This window comes from Oncorhynchus mykiss, chromosome 21 (genome assembly GCF_013265735.2).
Source record: "Oncorhynchus mykiss isolate Arlee chromosome 21, USDA_OmykA_1.1, whole genome shotgun sequence".
Taxonomy (NCBI): Eukaryota; Metazoa; Chordata; class Actinopteri; order Salmoniformes; family Salmonidae; genus Oncorhynchus; species Oncorhynchus mykiss.
In genome coordinates, this window is record NC_048585.1 from 6795790 (window position 1) to 6810789 (window position 15000).

The window sequence follows — 15000 nt, forward strand, 5'->3', positions numbered from 1 at the left end:
CAGACACATTGTTATTCCGTGTGGATCAGACACGTTGTTATTCTGTGTGGATCAGACACATTGTTATTCCGTGTGGATCAGACACGTTGTTATTCTGTGTGGATCAGACACATTGTTATTCTGTGTGGATCAGACACGTTGTTATTCTGTGTGGATCAGACACATTGTTATTCTGTGTGGATCAGACACGTTGTTATTCTGTGTGGATCAGACACGTTGTTATTCTGTGTGGATCAGACACATTGTTATTCCGTGTGGATCAGACACGTTGTTATTCTGTGTGGATCAGACACGTTGTTATTCCGTGTGGATCAGACACGTTGTTATTCTGTGTGGATCAGACACGTTGTTATTCTGTGTGGATCAGACACATTGTTATTCTGTGTGGATCAGACACATTGTTATTCTGTGTGGATCAGACACATTGTTATTCTGTGTGGATCAGACACATTGTTATTCTGTGTGGATCAGACACGTTGTTATTATGTGTGGATCAGACACATTGTTATTCTGTGTGGATCAGACACGTTGTTATTCTGTGTGGATCAGACACGTTGTTATTCTGTGTGGATCAGACACGTTGTTATTCCGTGTGGATCAGACACGTTGTTATTCTGTGTGGATCAGACACGTTGTTATTCTGTGTGGATCAGACACGTTGTTATTCTGTGTGGATCAGACACATTGTTATTCTGTGTGGATCAGACACATTGTTATTCTGTGTGGATCAGACACATTGTTATTCTGTGTGGATCAGACACGTTGTTATTCTGTGTGGATCAGACACATTGTTATTCCGTGTGGATCAGACACGTTGTTATTCTGTGTGGATCAGACACGTTGTTATTCTGTGTGGATCAGACACGTTGTTATTCTGTGTGGATCAGACACATTGTTATTGTGTGTGGATCAGACACATTGTTATTCTGTGTGGATCAGACACATTGTTATTCTGTGTGGATCAGACACGTTGTTATTCTGCGTGGATCAGACACATTGTTATTCTGTGTGGATCAGACACATTGTTATTCTGTGTGGATCAGACACGTTGTTATTCTGTGTGGATCAGACACATTGTTATTCCGTGTGGATCAGACACATTGTTATTCTGTGTGGATCAGACACGTTGTTATTCTGTGTGGATCAGACATGTTGTTATTCTGTGTGGATCAGACACATTGTTATTGTGTGTGGATCAGACACATTGTTATTGTGTGTGGATCAGACACATTGTTATTCTGTGTGGATCAGACACGTTGTTATTCTGCGTGGATCAGACACATTGTTATTCTGTGTGGATCAGACACATTGTTATTCTGTGTGGATCAGACACGTTGTTATTCTGTGTGGATCAGACACATTGTTATTCTGTGTGGATCAGACACGTTGTTATTCTGTGTGGATCAGACACATTGTTATTCCCGTGTGGATCAGACACGTTGTTATTCTGTGTGGATCAGACACGTTGTTATTCTGTGTGGATCAGACACATTGTTATTCTGTGTGGATCAGACACATTGTTATTCTGTGTGGATCAGACACATTGTTATTCTGTGTGGATCAGACACGTTGTTATTCTGTGTGGATCAGACACATTGTTATTCTGTGTGGACCAGACACATTGTTATTCTGTGTGAACCGGACACATTGTTATTCTGTGTGGATCAGACACATTGTTATTCTGTGTGGATCAGACACATTGTTATTCTGTGTGGATCAGACACATTGTTATTCTGTGTGGATCAGACACATTGTTATTCTGTGTGGATCAGACACATTGTTATTCTGTGTGGATCAGACACATTGTTATTCTGTGTGGATCAGACACATTGTTATTCTGTGTGGATCAGACACATTGTTATTCTGTGTGGATCAGACACGTTGTTATTCTGTGTGGATCAGACACATTGTTATTCTGTGTGGATCAGACACATTGTTATTCTGTGTGGATCAGACACATTGTTATTCTGTGTGGATCAGACACATTGTTATTCTGTGTGGATCAGACACATTGTTATTCTGTGTGGATCAGACACATTGTTATTCTGTGTGGATCAGACACATTGTTATTCTGTGTGGATCAGACACATTGTTATTCTGTGTGGATCAGACACATTGTTATTCTGTGTGGATCAGACACGTTGTTATTCTGTGTGGATCAGACACATTGTTATTCTGTTTGGATCAGACACATTGTTATTCCGTGTGGATCAGACACATTGTTATTCCGTGTGGATCAGACACATTGTTATTCTGTGTGGATCAGACACATTGTTATTCTGTGTGGATCAGACACATTGTTATTCTGTGTGGATCAGACACATTGTTATTCCGTGTGGATCAGACACATTGTTATTCTGTGGATCACACACATTGTTAAGGTTAATAAATCATGTCATCTGCTATGTCATAACAGCTTCCCGTCTACAGAGCCAAGCGAGATATTTCACCCCAGAAATACACAGTCTCTTTTTTAAGAATATTCTGAATGGAATCCATTATCGCCGAGGAGTTTATCCTGTCATCCCTGTTGAATGTCATCCTGGGTCTAGACCTTGTATCTGGGCTTTATGTGACAGCATTTATTACCCCCCAGGGCTGTGATTCTGTCTGACAGCCCAGAACAGAGACCCGAGGTAGGACCAAACACTGGCTGTGATTCTGTCTGACAGCCCAGAGCAGAGACCAAAACACTGGCTGTGATTCTGTCTGACAGCCCAGAGCAGAGACCAAAACACTGGCTGTGATTCTGTCTGACAGCCCAGAGCAGAGACCAAAACACTGGCTGTGATTCTGTCTGACAGCCCAGAGCAGAGACCCGAGGCAAGACCAAACACTAGCTGTGATTCTGTCTGACAGCCCAGAGCAGAGACCCGAGGCAATACAAAACACTGGCTGTGATTCTGTCTGACAGCCCAGAGCAGAGACCAAAACACTGGCTGTGATTCTGTCTGACAGAGGGTTCATGTTGTTCTGTGTGTTTATATCCAGAGGGTTCATGTTGTTCTGTGTGTTTATATTGATGTTTCATGTTGTTCTGTGTGTTTATATCCAGAGGGTTCATGTTGTTCTGTGTGTTTATATCCAGAGGGTTCATGTTGTTCTGTGTGTTTATATCCAGAGGGTTCATGTTGTTCTGTGTGTTTATATTGATGTTTCATGTTGTTCTGTGTGTTTATATCCAGAGGTTCCATGTTGTTCTGTGTGTTTATATCCAGAGGGTTCATGTTGTTCTGTGTGTTTATATCCAGAGGGTTCATGTTGTTCTGTGTGTTTATATTGATGTTTCATGTTGTTCTGTGTGTTTATATTGATGTTTCATGTTGTTCTGTGTGTTTATATTGATGTTTCATGTTGTTCTGTGTGTTTATATCCAGAGGGTTCATGTTGTTCTGTGTGTTTATATCCAGAGGGTTCATGTTGTTCTGTGTGTTTATATTGATGTTTCATGTTGTTCTGTGTGTTTATATCGAGAGGGTTCATGTTGTTCTGTGTGTTTATATCCAGAGGGTTCATGTTGTTCTGTGTGTTCATATCCAGAGGTTTCATGTTGTTCTGTGTGTTTATATCCAGAGGGTTCATGTTGTTCTGTGTGTTTATATCCAGAGGGTTCATGTTGTTCTGTGTGTTTATATTGATGTTTCATGTTGTTCTGTGTGTTTATATCCAGAGGGTTCATGTTGTTCTGTGTGTTTATATCCAGAGGGTTCATGTTGTTCTGTGTGTTTATATCCAGAGGTTTCATGTTGTTCTGTGTGTTTATATCCAGAGGTTTCATGTTGTTCTGTGTGTTTATATCCAGAGGTTTCATGTTGTTCTGTGTGTTCATATCCAGAGGTTTCATGTTGTTCTGTGTGTTTATATCCAGAGGTTTCATGTTGTTCTGTGTGTTCATATCCAGAGGTTCCATGTTGTTCTGTGTGTTCACATCCAGAGGTTCCATGTTGTTCTGTGTGTTTATATCCAGAGGTTTCATGTTGTTCTGTGTGTTTATATCCAGAGGTTCCATGTTGTTCTGTGTGTTTATATCCAGAGGTTCCATGTTGTTCTGTATGTTTATATCGAGGTTCCATGTTGTTCTGTGTGTTTATATCCAGAGGTTCCATGTTGTTCTGTGTGTTTATATCCAGAGGTTTCATGTTGTTCTGTGTGTTTATATCCAGAGGTTCCATGTTGTTCTGTGTGTTTATATCCAGAGGTTCCATGTTGTTCTGTGTGTTTATATCGAGGTTCCATGTTGTTCTGTGTGTTTATATCGAGGTTCCATGTTGTTCTGTGTGTTTATATCCAGAGGTTCCATGTTGTTCTGTGTGTTTATATCCAGAGGTGTCATGTTGTTCTGTGTGTTTATATCCAGAGGTTCCATGTTGTTCTGTGTGTTCACATCCAGAGGTTCCATGTTGTTCTGTGTGTTTATATCCAGAGGTTTCATGTTGTTCTGTATGTTTATATCCAGAGGTTTCATGTTGTTCTGTGTGTTTATATCCAGAGGTTCCATGTTGTTCTGTGTGTTTATATCCAGAGGTTCCATGTTGTTCTGTGTGTTTATATCCAGAGGTTTCATGTTGTTCTGTGTGTTCATATCGAGGTTCCATGTTGTTCTGTGTGTTCATATCGAGGTTTCATGTTGTTCTGTGTGTTTATATCCAGAGGTTTCATGTTGTTCTGTGTGTTTATATCCAGAGGTTTCATGTTGTTCTGTGTGTTCATATCCAGAGGTTTCATGTTGTTCTGTGTGTTTATATCGAGGTTCCATGTTGTTCTTTGTGTTTATATAGAGGTTCCATGTTGTTCTGTGTGTTTATATCCAGAGGTTCCATGTTGTTCTGTGTGTTTATATCGAGGTTCCATGTTGTTCTGTGTGTTCATATCCAGAGGTTCCATGTTGTTATGTGTGTTCACATCCAGAGGTTCCATGTTGTTCTGTGTGTTTATATCCAGAGGTTTCATGTTGTTCTGTGTGTTTATATCCAGAGGTTCCATGTTGTTCTGTGTGTTTATATCCAGAGGTTCCATGTTGTTCTGTATGTTTATATCGAGCTTCCATGTTGTTCTGTGTGTTTATATCCAGAGGTTCCATGTTGTTCTGTGTGTTTATATCCAGAGGGTTCATGTTGTTCTGTGTGTTTATATTGATGTTTCATGTTGTTCTGTGTGTTTATATCCAGAGGGTTCATGTTGTTCTGTGTGTTTATATCCAGAGGGTTCATGTTGTTCTGTGTGTTTATATCCAGAGGTTTCATGTTGTTCTGTGTGTTTATATCCAGAGGTTTCATGTTGTTCTGTGTGTTTATATCCAGAGGTTTCATGTTGTTCTGTGTGTTCATATCCAGAGGTTTCATGTTGTTCTGTGTGTTTATATCCAGAGGTTTCATGTTGTTCTGTGTGTTCATATCCAGAGGTTCCATGTTGTTCTGTGTGTTCACATCCAGAGGTTCCATGTTGTTCTGTGTGTTTATATCCAGAGGTTTCATGTTGTTCTGTGTGTTTATATCCAGAGGTTCCATGTTGTTCTGTGTGTTTATATCCAGAGGTTCCATGTTGTTCTGTATGTTTATATCGAGGTTCCATGTTGTTCTGTGTGTTTATATCCAGAGGTTCCATGTTGTTCTGTGTGTTTATATCCAGAGGTTTCATGTTGTTCTGTGTGTTTATATCCAGAGGTTCCATGTTGTTCTGTGTGTTTATATCCAGAGGTTCCATGTTGTACTGTGTGTTTATATCGAGGTTCCATGTTGTTCTGTGTGTTTATATCGAGGTTCCATGTTGTTCTGTGTGTTTATATCCAGAGGTTCCATGTTGTTCTGTGTGTTTATATCCAGAGGTGTCATGTTGTTCTGTGTGTTTATATCCAGAGGTTCCATGTTGTTCTGTGTGTTTATAACCAGAGGTTTCATGTTGTTCTGTATGTTTATATCCAGAGGTTTCATGTTGTTCTGTGTGTTTACATCCAGAGGTTCCATGTTGTTCTGTGTGTTTATATCCAGAGGTTCCATGTTGTTCTGTGTGTTTATATCCAGAGGTTTCATGTTGTTCTGTGTGTTCATATCGAGGTTCCATGTTGTTCTGTGTGTTCATATCGAGGTTTCATGTTGTTCTGTGTGTTTATATCCAGAGGTTTCATGTTGTTCTGTGTGTTTATATCCAGAGGTTTCATGTTGTTCTGTGTGTTCATATCCAGAGGTTTCATGTTGTTCTGTGTGTTTATATCGAGGTTCCATGTTGTTCTTTGTGTTTATATAGAGGTTCCATGTTGTTCTGTGTGTTTATATCCAGAGGTTCCATGTTGTTCTGTGTGTTTATATCGAGGTTCCATGTTGTTCTGTGTGTTCATATCCAGAGGTTCCATGTTGTTATGTGTGTTCACATCCAGAGGTTCCATGTTGTTCTGTGTGTTTATATCCAGAGGTTTCATGTTGTTCTGTGTGTTTATATCCAGAGGTTCCATGTTGTTCTGTGTGTTTATATCCAGAGGTTCCATGTTGTTCTGTATGTTTATATCGAGCTTCCATGTTGTTCTGTGTGTTTATATCCAGAGGTTCCATGTTGTTCTGTGTGTTTATATCCAGAGGTTTCATGTTGTTCTGTGTGTTTATATCCAGAGGTTCCATGTTGTTCTGTGTGTTCATATCGAGGTTCCATGTTGTTCTGTGTGTTTATATCCAGAGGTTTCATGTTGTTCTGTGTGTTTATATCCAGAGGTTCCATGTTGTTCTGTGTGTTTATATCCAGAGGTTTCATGTTGTTCTGTGTGTTTATATCCAGAGGTTTCATGTTGTTCTGTGTGTTTATATCCAGAGGTTTCATGTTGTTCTGTGTGTTTATATCCAGAGGTTCCATGTTGTTCTGTGTGTTCATATCGAGGTTTCATGTTGTTCTGTGTGTTTATATCCAGAGGTTCCATGTTGTTCTGTGTGTTCATATCGAGGTTCTATGTTGTTCTGTGTGTTTATATCCAGAGGTTTCATGTTGTTCTGTGTGTTTATATCCAGAGGTTCCATGTTGTTCTGTGTGTTCATATCGAGGTTCCATGTTGTTCTGTGTGTTTATATCCAGAGGTTTCATGTTGTTCTGTGTGTTCATATCGAGGTTCCATGTTGTTCTGTGTGTTTATATTAATGTTTCATGTTGTTCTGTGTGTTTATATCCAGAGGTTCCATGTTGTTCTGTGTGTTTATATCCAGAGGTTTCATGTTGTTCTGTGTGTTCATATCGAGGTTCCATGTTGTTCTGTGTGTTTATATCCAGAGGGTTCATGTTGTTCTGTGTGTTTATATTGATGTTTCATGTTCTTTTCTAAATATACTTTAAAGTATTGCGCTTATGCTCTGAGTCTCACCTTATCCCTCTGTTTGTGCGCGTGTGTGTGTGTGTGTGTGCGTGTGCGTGTGTGCGTGCGTGTGTGCGTGTGTCTTGCAGGCGAAACCCTCTCCACTTCCACATCATAACGGACTCTACAGCCCAGCAGATCCTAGCCTCTCTGTTCCGTACCTGGATGGTCCCTGCTGTCAGGGTGGACTTCTATGATGCAGACGAACTCAAGGTGAGACACATCTACAGCCGACTCCCCCCCCCCCCCACTACTCCTTCTGTCGTCAACATGAGAGATTCTGTACCTCGTCTTTCTCCATCTGACCTCCTCAAACACACACATCCTCTGTTCATCCTGTTTCTGTCTGTTAATCTGGACTGAGGTGTCATGGTTCCTCAACAAGACTGTCTGTTAATCTGGACTGAGGTGTCATGGTTCCTCATCAAGACTGTCTGTTAATCTGGACTGGGGTGTCATGGTTCCTCATCAAGACTGTCTGTTAATCTGGACTGGGGTGTCATGGTTCCTCATCAAGACTGTCTGTTAATCTGGACTGAGGTGTCATGGTTCCTCAACAAGACTGTCTGGTTTGTGTCTGTTAATCTGGACTGAGGTGTCATGGTTCCTCCTGTCTGGTTCGTGTCTGTTGATACCTGAGGTGTCATGGTTCCTCAACAAGACTGTCTGGTTCGTGTCTGTTAATCTGGACTGAGGTGTCATGGTTCCTCAACAAGACTGTCTGGTTCGTGTCTGGTGATACCTGAGGTGTCATGGTTCCTCAACAAGACTGTCTGGTTCGTGTCTGTTGATACCGGAGGTTTCATGGTTCCTCAACAAGACTGTCTGGTTCGTGTCTGTTAACCCTCTACCTCCTTCTCTTCTGTCAGGCTGAGGTGTCGTGGATCCCCAACAAGCATTACTCCGGTATCTACGGTCTGATGAAGCTGGTGCTCACCAAGACCTTACCCCCAGACCTGCAGAAAGTCATCGTCCTGGACACAGATATCACCTTCGCTACGGACATCGCTGAGCTCTGGGCCGTCTTCCACAAGTTCAAAGGTGAGGCGACTACATCCTTTCCTGTTGGGGTGTAATTGTGCTTCCTGTTGCTTCTGCTAAGGGGGTTGTATTCATTAGGACCCACTAGCAAAACTAAAATGAGTGTTTCTTATTGGACAAGGTCAGTTAGTCCCTCCCTGTTTCAAGTAAGTTTTCTTCTGTTTGGGAAAGGGGGATACCTAGTTGGTTGTGCAACTAAATGTATTCAACTGAAGTGTGTCTTCCTCATTTAACCCTCTGAATCAGAGAGGGGGCGGGGGGGCTGCCTTAGTCAACATCCACATCTTCAGCGCCCGGGGAACAGTGGGTTAACTGCCTTGCTCAGCGCCCGGGGAACAGTGGGTTAACTGCCTTGTTCAGGGCCCGGGGAACAGTGGGTTAACTGCCTTGCTCAGGGCCCGGGGAACAGTGGGTTAACTGCCTTGTTCAGGGCCCGGGGAACAGTGGGTTAACTGCCTTGTTCAGGGCCCGGGGAACAGTGGGTTAACTGCCTTGCTCAGGGGAAGAACGTCAGATTTCTTTACCTTGTCAGCTCGGGGATTCGATCCAGCAACCTTCCGGTAACTGGCCCAACGCTCCAACCACTAGGCTACCTGCTGGTTACTGACCCAACGCTCCAACCACTAGGCTACGTTTGGTTCCTAATTGAGTAGTCTATTCAGGACGTGAATTTAAATAAAATTGATGATTTGCTTATTGTTGTTCTGTGAGGAGGAAGAGGGAGGTTGGGGGAGGGAGGAGGTGGACTCCAGAGATTAATGACTCCCTTTCTGGCCCACTGTGTATTACCTTTGGATGGGCTTTGGATCAATCTTCATTAACAGTTCACATTATGCTTCACAACTAGCCAACACCCACCCTGTTCATACCCCACCCTGTTCATACCCCACCCTGTTCATACCCCACCCTGTTCATTCCCCACCCTGTTCATACCCCACCCTGTTCATTAACTTTAGTTTCAACCCTGTTACAGTCCATTCTAGGGGACTTCAGTTTCAACACTGTTTTCCTTTCTACCTCTCATCCATTCAGTTAGCTGTCCTTTCTACCCCTCACCCATTCAGTTAGCTGTCATTTCTACCTCTCACCCATTCAGTTAGCCTGTCCTTTCTACCCCTCACCCATTCAGTTAGCTGTCATTTCTACCTCTCACCCATTCAGTTAGCCTGTCCTTTCTACCCCTCACCCATTCAGTTAGCCTGTCCTTTCTACCTCTCACCCATTCAGTTAGCCTGCCCTTTCTGCCTCTCACCCATTCAGTTAGCTGTCCTTTCTACCCCTCACCCATTCAGTTAGCCTGTCCTTTCTACCCCTCACCCATTCAGTTAGCTGTCATTTCTACCTCTCACCCATTCAGTCAGCCTGTCCTTTCTACCCCTCACCCATTCAGTTAGCTGTCCTTTCTACCTCTCACCCATTCAGTTAGCCTGTCCTTTCTACCTCTCACCCATTCAGTTAGCTGTCCTTTCTACCTCTCACCCGTTCAGTTAGCTGTCCTTTCTACCCCTCACCCATTCAGTTAGCCTGTCATTTCTACCTCTCACCCATTCAGTTAGCCTGTCCTTTCTACCTCTCACCCATTCAGTTAGCTGTCCTTTCTACCTCTCACCCGTTCAGTTAGCCTGTCCTTTCTGCCTCTCACCCGTTCAGTTAGCCTGTCCTTTCTGCCTCTCACCCGTTCAGTTAGCCTGTCCTTTCTGCCTCTCACCCGTTCAGTTAGCCAGTCCTTTCTACCTCTCACCCATTCAGTTAGCTTGTCCTTTCTACCTCTCACCCATTCAGTTAGCTGTCCTTTCTACCGCTCACCCATTCAGTTAGCCTGTCCTTTCTACCCCTCACCCATTCAGTTAGCCTGTCCTTTCTACCTCTCACCCATTCAGTTAGCCTGTCCTTTCTACCTCTCACCCATTCAGTTAGCCTGTCCTTTCTACCTCTCACCCATTCAGTTAGCCTGTCCTTTCTACCTCTCACCCATTCAGTTAGCCTGTCCTTTCTACCTCTCACCCATTCAGTTAGCCTGTCCTTTCTACCTCTCACCCATTCAGTTAGCCTGTCCTTTCTACCTCTCACCCATTCAGTTAGCTTGTCCTTTCTACCTCTCACACATTCAGGTAGCCTGTCCTTTCTACCTCTCACCCATTCAGTTAGCCTGTCCTTTCTACCTCTCGCCCATTCAGTTAGCCCCCCCCCCCCCCACTGAATTCTCACATACTGACAATGCAGCCCAAATGGCTGTGCACTACCATATATAGTGCACTACTTTTGACCAGAGCCTCATTTGCCCTGGACAAAGTAGTGTACTATATAGGGAATAGGGTGCTATAAAGTAGTGCACTATATAGGGAATAGGGTGCTATAAAGTAGTGCACTATATAGGGAATAGGGTGCTATAAAGTAGTGCACTATATAGGGAATAGGGTGCTATAAAGTAGTGCACTATATAGGGAATAGAGTGCCATTAGGGAGGCGCATGGATTCTATCACATTCACAGGTGTGCAGCAACGTGTTAGATGCTTAGTACTCCCTATTTTAAACCTGTGGTTTTATCCCATTTTTGAAGTAGAACCACCTACAGTGCTGAAACTTAAATTCTTACCACTTTGCTATTTTAATGAATTCAGAACTACTTACAATTCCATTAGGTGTTTCAAACCACTATAGCACAAATCACCTACAGTGCAGACACTGAATTGTGACATCAAAAAAGAATTGTAATTACCATAATGTATTCTATTTTAATGTTTAGAATTCAGAACTACTTACAGTTCAATTAGAATTCAAACCACTCTCTGTTCCATCTAGCCAGCCAATCATTCTTTCCCAAGCAGGGATTCTTAAGCAGCGTATCGCAGGCACATTGGTTTGGATTAACAGTGATTGGTGGTTTAGGATTCTGAATGTCTAATATTGAAGTCTCCGCCTCCCACGCTTTCTTTTACCCAAGAGACAGTATGCAGATAGTAGCTTGTCATTGTGAATGTTCAGGCAAAGAGGTAAAACTAGCTAGATAGATTCAGGTATCTAGTGCTGCTCCTTCAGCCCCCTGCTGGGTCTCTAACTGCCCCTACAGCCCCCTGCTGGGTCTCTAACTGCCCCTACAGCCCCCTGCTGGGTCTCTAACTGCCCCATACAGCCCCCTGCTGGGTCTCTAACTGCCCCTACAGCCCCCTGCTGGGTCTCTAACTGCCCCTACAGCCCCCTGCTGGGTCTCTAACTGCCCCTACAGCCCCCTGCTGGGTCTCTAACTGCCCCTACAGCCCCCTGCTGGGTCTCTAACTGCCCCTACATCCCCCCCTGCTGTGTCTCTAACTGCCCCTACAGCCCCCTGCTGGGTCTCTAACTGCCCCTACAGCCCCTTGCTAGGTCTCTAACTGCCCCTACATCCCCCCGCTGGGTCTCTAACTGCCCCTACAGCCCCCTGCTGGTCTCTAACTGCCCCTACAGCCCCCTGCTGGGTCTCTGTCTCTAACTGCCCCTACAGTCCTCTGCTGGGTCTCTGTCTCTAACTGCCCCTACAGCCCCCTGCTGGGTCTCTAACTGCCCCTACAGCCCCCCCGCTGGGTCTCTAACTGCCCCTACAGCCCCCTGCTGGGTCTCTAACTGCCCCTACAGCCCCCTGCTGGGTCTCTGTCTCTAACTGCCCCTACAGCCCTCTGCTGGGTCTCTGTCTCTAACTGCCCCTACAGCCCCCTGCTGGTCTCTAACTGCCCCTACAGCCCCCTGCTGGGTCTCTAACTGCCCCTACAGCCCCCTGCTGGGTCTCTAACTGCTCCTACAGCCCCCTGCTGGGTCTCTGTCTCTAACTGCCCCTAAAGCCCCCTGCTGGTCTCTAACTGCCCCTACAGCCCCCTGCTGGGTCTCTAACTGCCCCTACAGCCCCCTGCTGGGTCTCTAACTGCCCCTACAGCCCCCTGCTGGGAATCTAACTGCCCCTACAGCCCCCTGCTGGGTCTCTAACTGCCCCATACAGCCCCCTGCTGGGTCTCTAACTGCCCCTACAGCCCCCTGCTGGGTCTCTAACTGCCCCTACAGCCCCCTGCTGGGTCTCTAACTGCCCCTACAGCCCCCTGCTGGGTCTCTAACTGCCCCTACAGCCCCCTGCTGGGTCTCTAACTGCCCCTACATCCCCCCCTGCTGTGTCTCTAACTGCCCCTACAGCCCCCTGCTGGGTCTCTAACTGCCCCTACAGCCCCTTGCTAGGTCTCTAACTGCCCCTACATCCCCCCGCTGGGTCTCTAACTGCCCCTACAGCCCCCTGCTGGGTCTCTAACTGCCCCTACAGCCCCCTGCTGGGTCTCTGTCTCTAACTGCCCCTACAGCCCTCTGCTGGGTCTCTGTCTCTAACTGCCCCTACAGCCCCCTGCTGGTCTCTAACTGCCCCTACAGCCCCCTGCTGGGTCTCTGTCTCTAACTGCCCCTACAGTCCTCTGCTGGGTCTCTGTCTCTAACTGCCCCTACAGCCCCCTGCTGGGTCTCTAACTGCCCCTACAGCCCCCCGCTGGGTCTCTAACTGCCCCTACAGCCCCCTGCTGGGTCTCTAACTGCCCCTACAGCCCCCTGCTGGGTCTCTAACTGCCCCTACAGCCCCCTGCTGGGTCTCTAACTGCCCCATACAGCCCCCTGCTGGGTCTCTAACTGCCCCTACAGCCCCCTGCTGGGTCTCTAACTGCCCCTACAGCCCCCTGCTGGGTCTCTAACTGCCCCTACAGCCCCCTGCTGGGTCTCTAACTGCCCCTACAGCCCCCTGCTGGGTCTCTAACTGCCCCTACATCCCCCCCTGCTGTGTCTCTAACTGCCCCTACAGCCCCCTGCTGGGTCTCTAACTGCCCCTACAGCCCCTTGCTAGGTCTCTAACTGCCCCTACATCCCCCCGCTGGGTCTCTAACTGCCCCTACAGCCCCCTGCTGGGTCTCTAACTGCCCCTACAGCCCCCTGCTGGGTCTCTGTCTCTAACTGCCCCTACAGCCCTCTGCTGGATCTCTGTCTCTAACTGCCCCTACAGCCCCCTGCTGGTCTCTAACTGCCCCTACAGCCCCCTGCTGGGTCTCTGTCTCTAACTGCCCCTACAGTCCTCTGCTGGGTCTCTGTCTCTAACTGCCCCTACAGCCCCCTGCTGGGTCTCTAACTGCCCCTACAGCCCCCCCGCTGGGTCTCTAACTGCCCCTACAGCCCCCTGCTGGGTCTCTAACTGCCCCTACAGCCCCCTGCTGGGTCTCTGTCTCTAACTGCCCCTACAGCCCTCTGCTGGGTCTCTGTCTCTAACTGCCCCTACAGCCCCCTGCTGGTCTCTAACTGCCCCTAAAGCCCCCTGCTGGTCTCTAACTGCCCCTACAGCCCCCTGCTGGGTCTCTAACTGCCCCTACAGCCCCCTGCTGGGTCTCTAACTGCCCCTACAGCCCCCTGCTGGGAATCTAACTGCCCCTACAGCCCCCTGCTGGGTCTCTAACTGCCCCATACAGCCCCCTGCTGGGTCTCTAACTGCCCCTACAGCCCCCTGCTGGGTCTCTAACTGCCCCTACAGCCCCCTGCTGGGTCTCTAACTGCCCCTACAGCCCCCTGCTGGGTCTCTAACTGCCCCTACAGCCCCCTGCTGGGTCTCTAACTGCCCCTACAGCCCCCTGCTGGGTCTCTAACTGCCCCTACATCCCCCCCTGCTGTGTCTCTAACTGCCCCTACAGCCCCCTGCTGGGTCTCTAACTGCCCCTACAGCCCCTTGCTAGGTCTCTAACTGCCCCTACATCCCCCCGCTGGGTCTCTAACTGCCCCTACAGCCCCCTGCTGGGTCTCTAACTGCCCCTACAGCCCCCTGCTGGGTCTCTGTCTCTAACTGCCCCTACAGCCCTCTGCTGGGTCTCTGTCTCTAACTGCCCCTACAGCCCTCTGCTGGGTCTCTGTCTCTAACTGCCCCTACAGCCCCCTGCTGGTCTCTAACTGCCCCTACAGCTCCCTGCTGGGTCTCTAACTGCCCCTACAGCCCCCTGCTGGGTCTCTAACTGCTCCTACAGCCCCCTGCTGGGTCTCTGTCTCTAACTGCCCCTAAAGCCCCCTGCTGGTCTCTAACTGCCCCTACAGCCCCCTGCTGGGTCTCTAACTGCCCCTACAGCCCCCTGCTGGGTCTCTAACTGCCCCTACAGCCCCCTGCTGGGTCTCTAACTGCCCCTACAGCCCCCTGCTGGGAATCTAACTGCCCCTACAGCCCCCTGCTGGGAATCTAACTGCCCCTACTCCCCCCTGCTGGGTCTCTAACTGCCCCTACAGCCCCTGCTGGGTCTCTAACTACCCCTACAGCCGCCTGCTGGGTATCTAACTGCCCCTACAGCCCCCTGCTGGGTCTCTAACTACCCCTAGAGCCCCCTGCTGGGTCTCTAACTGCCCCTACAGCCCCCTGCTGGGTATCTAACTGCCCCTACAGCCCCCTGCTGGGTCTCTAACTGCCCCTACATCCCCCTGCTCGTCTCTAACTGCCCCTACAGCCCCTGCTGGGTCTCTAACTGCCTCTACAGCCCCCTGCTGGGTCTCTAACTGCCCCTACAGCCCCCTGCTGGGTCTCTGTCTCTAACTGCCCCTACTTCCCCCTGCTGGGTCTCTAACTGCCCCTACAGCCCCCTGCTGGGTCTCTGTCTCTAAC

At 47.3% G+C, this 15000-nt stretch overlaps 1 protein-coding gene across 4 annotated transcripts in view; it reads left to right on the forward strand.

The window, feature by feature from the left end:
* The window catches only part of LOC118942844 (LARGE xylosyl- and glucuronyltransferase 1-like), a 166811-nt gene that overhangs the window by 82870 nt on the left and 68941 nt on the right, over positions 1-15000 (forward strand). For all 4 annotated transcript variants that reach the window (XR_005038485.1, XM_036956703.1, XM_036956704.1 and 1 more), the window contains 2 exons: positions 7420-7543; positions 8200-8371. Coding sequence is in view for 3 of the 4 variants with exons in the window: in XM_036956703.1 (XP_036812598.1) it covers positions 7420-7543; positions 8200-8371 (296 nt within the window). In the remaining variant the exon portion in view is untranslated. The remainder of the gene's footprint in view (positions 1-7419; positions 7544-8199; positions 8372-15000) is intronic.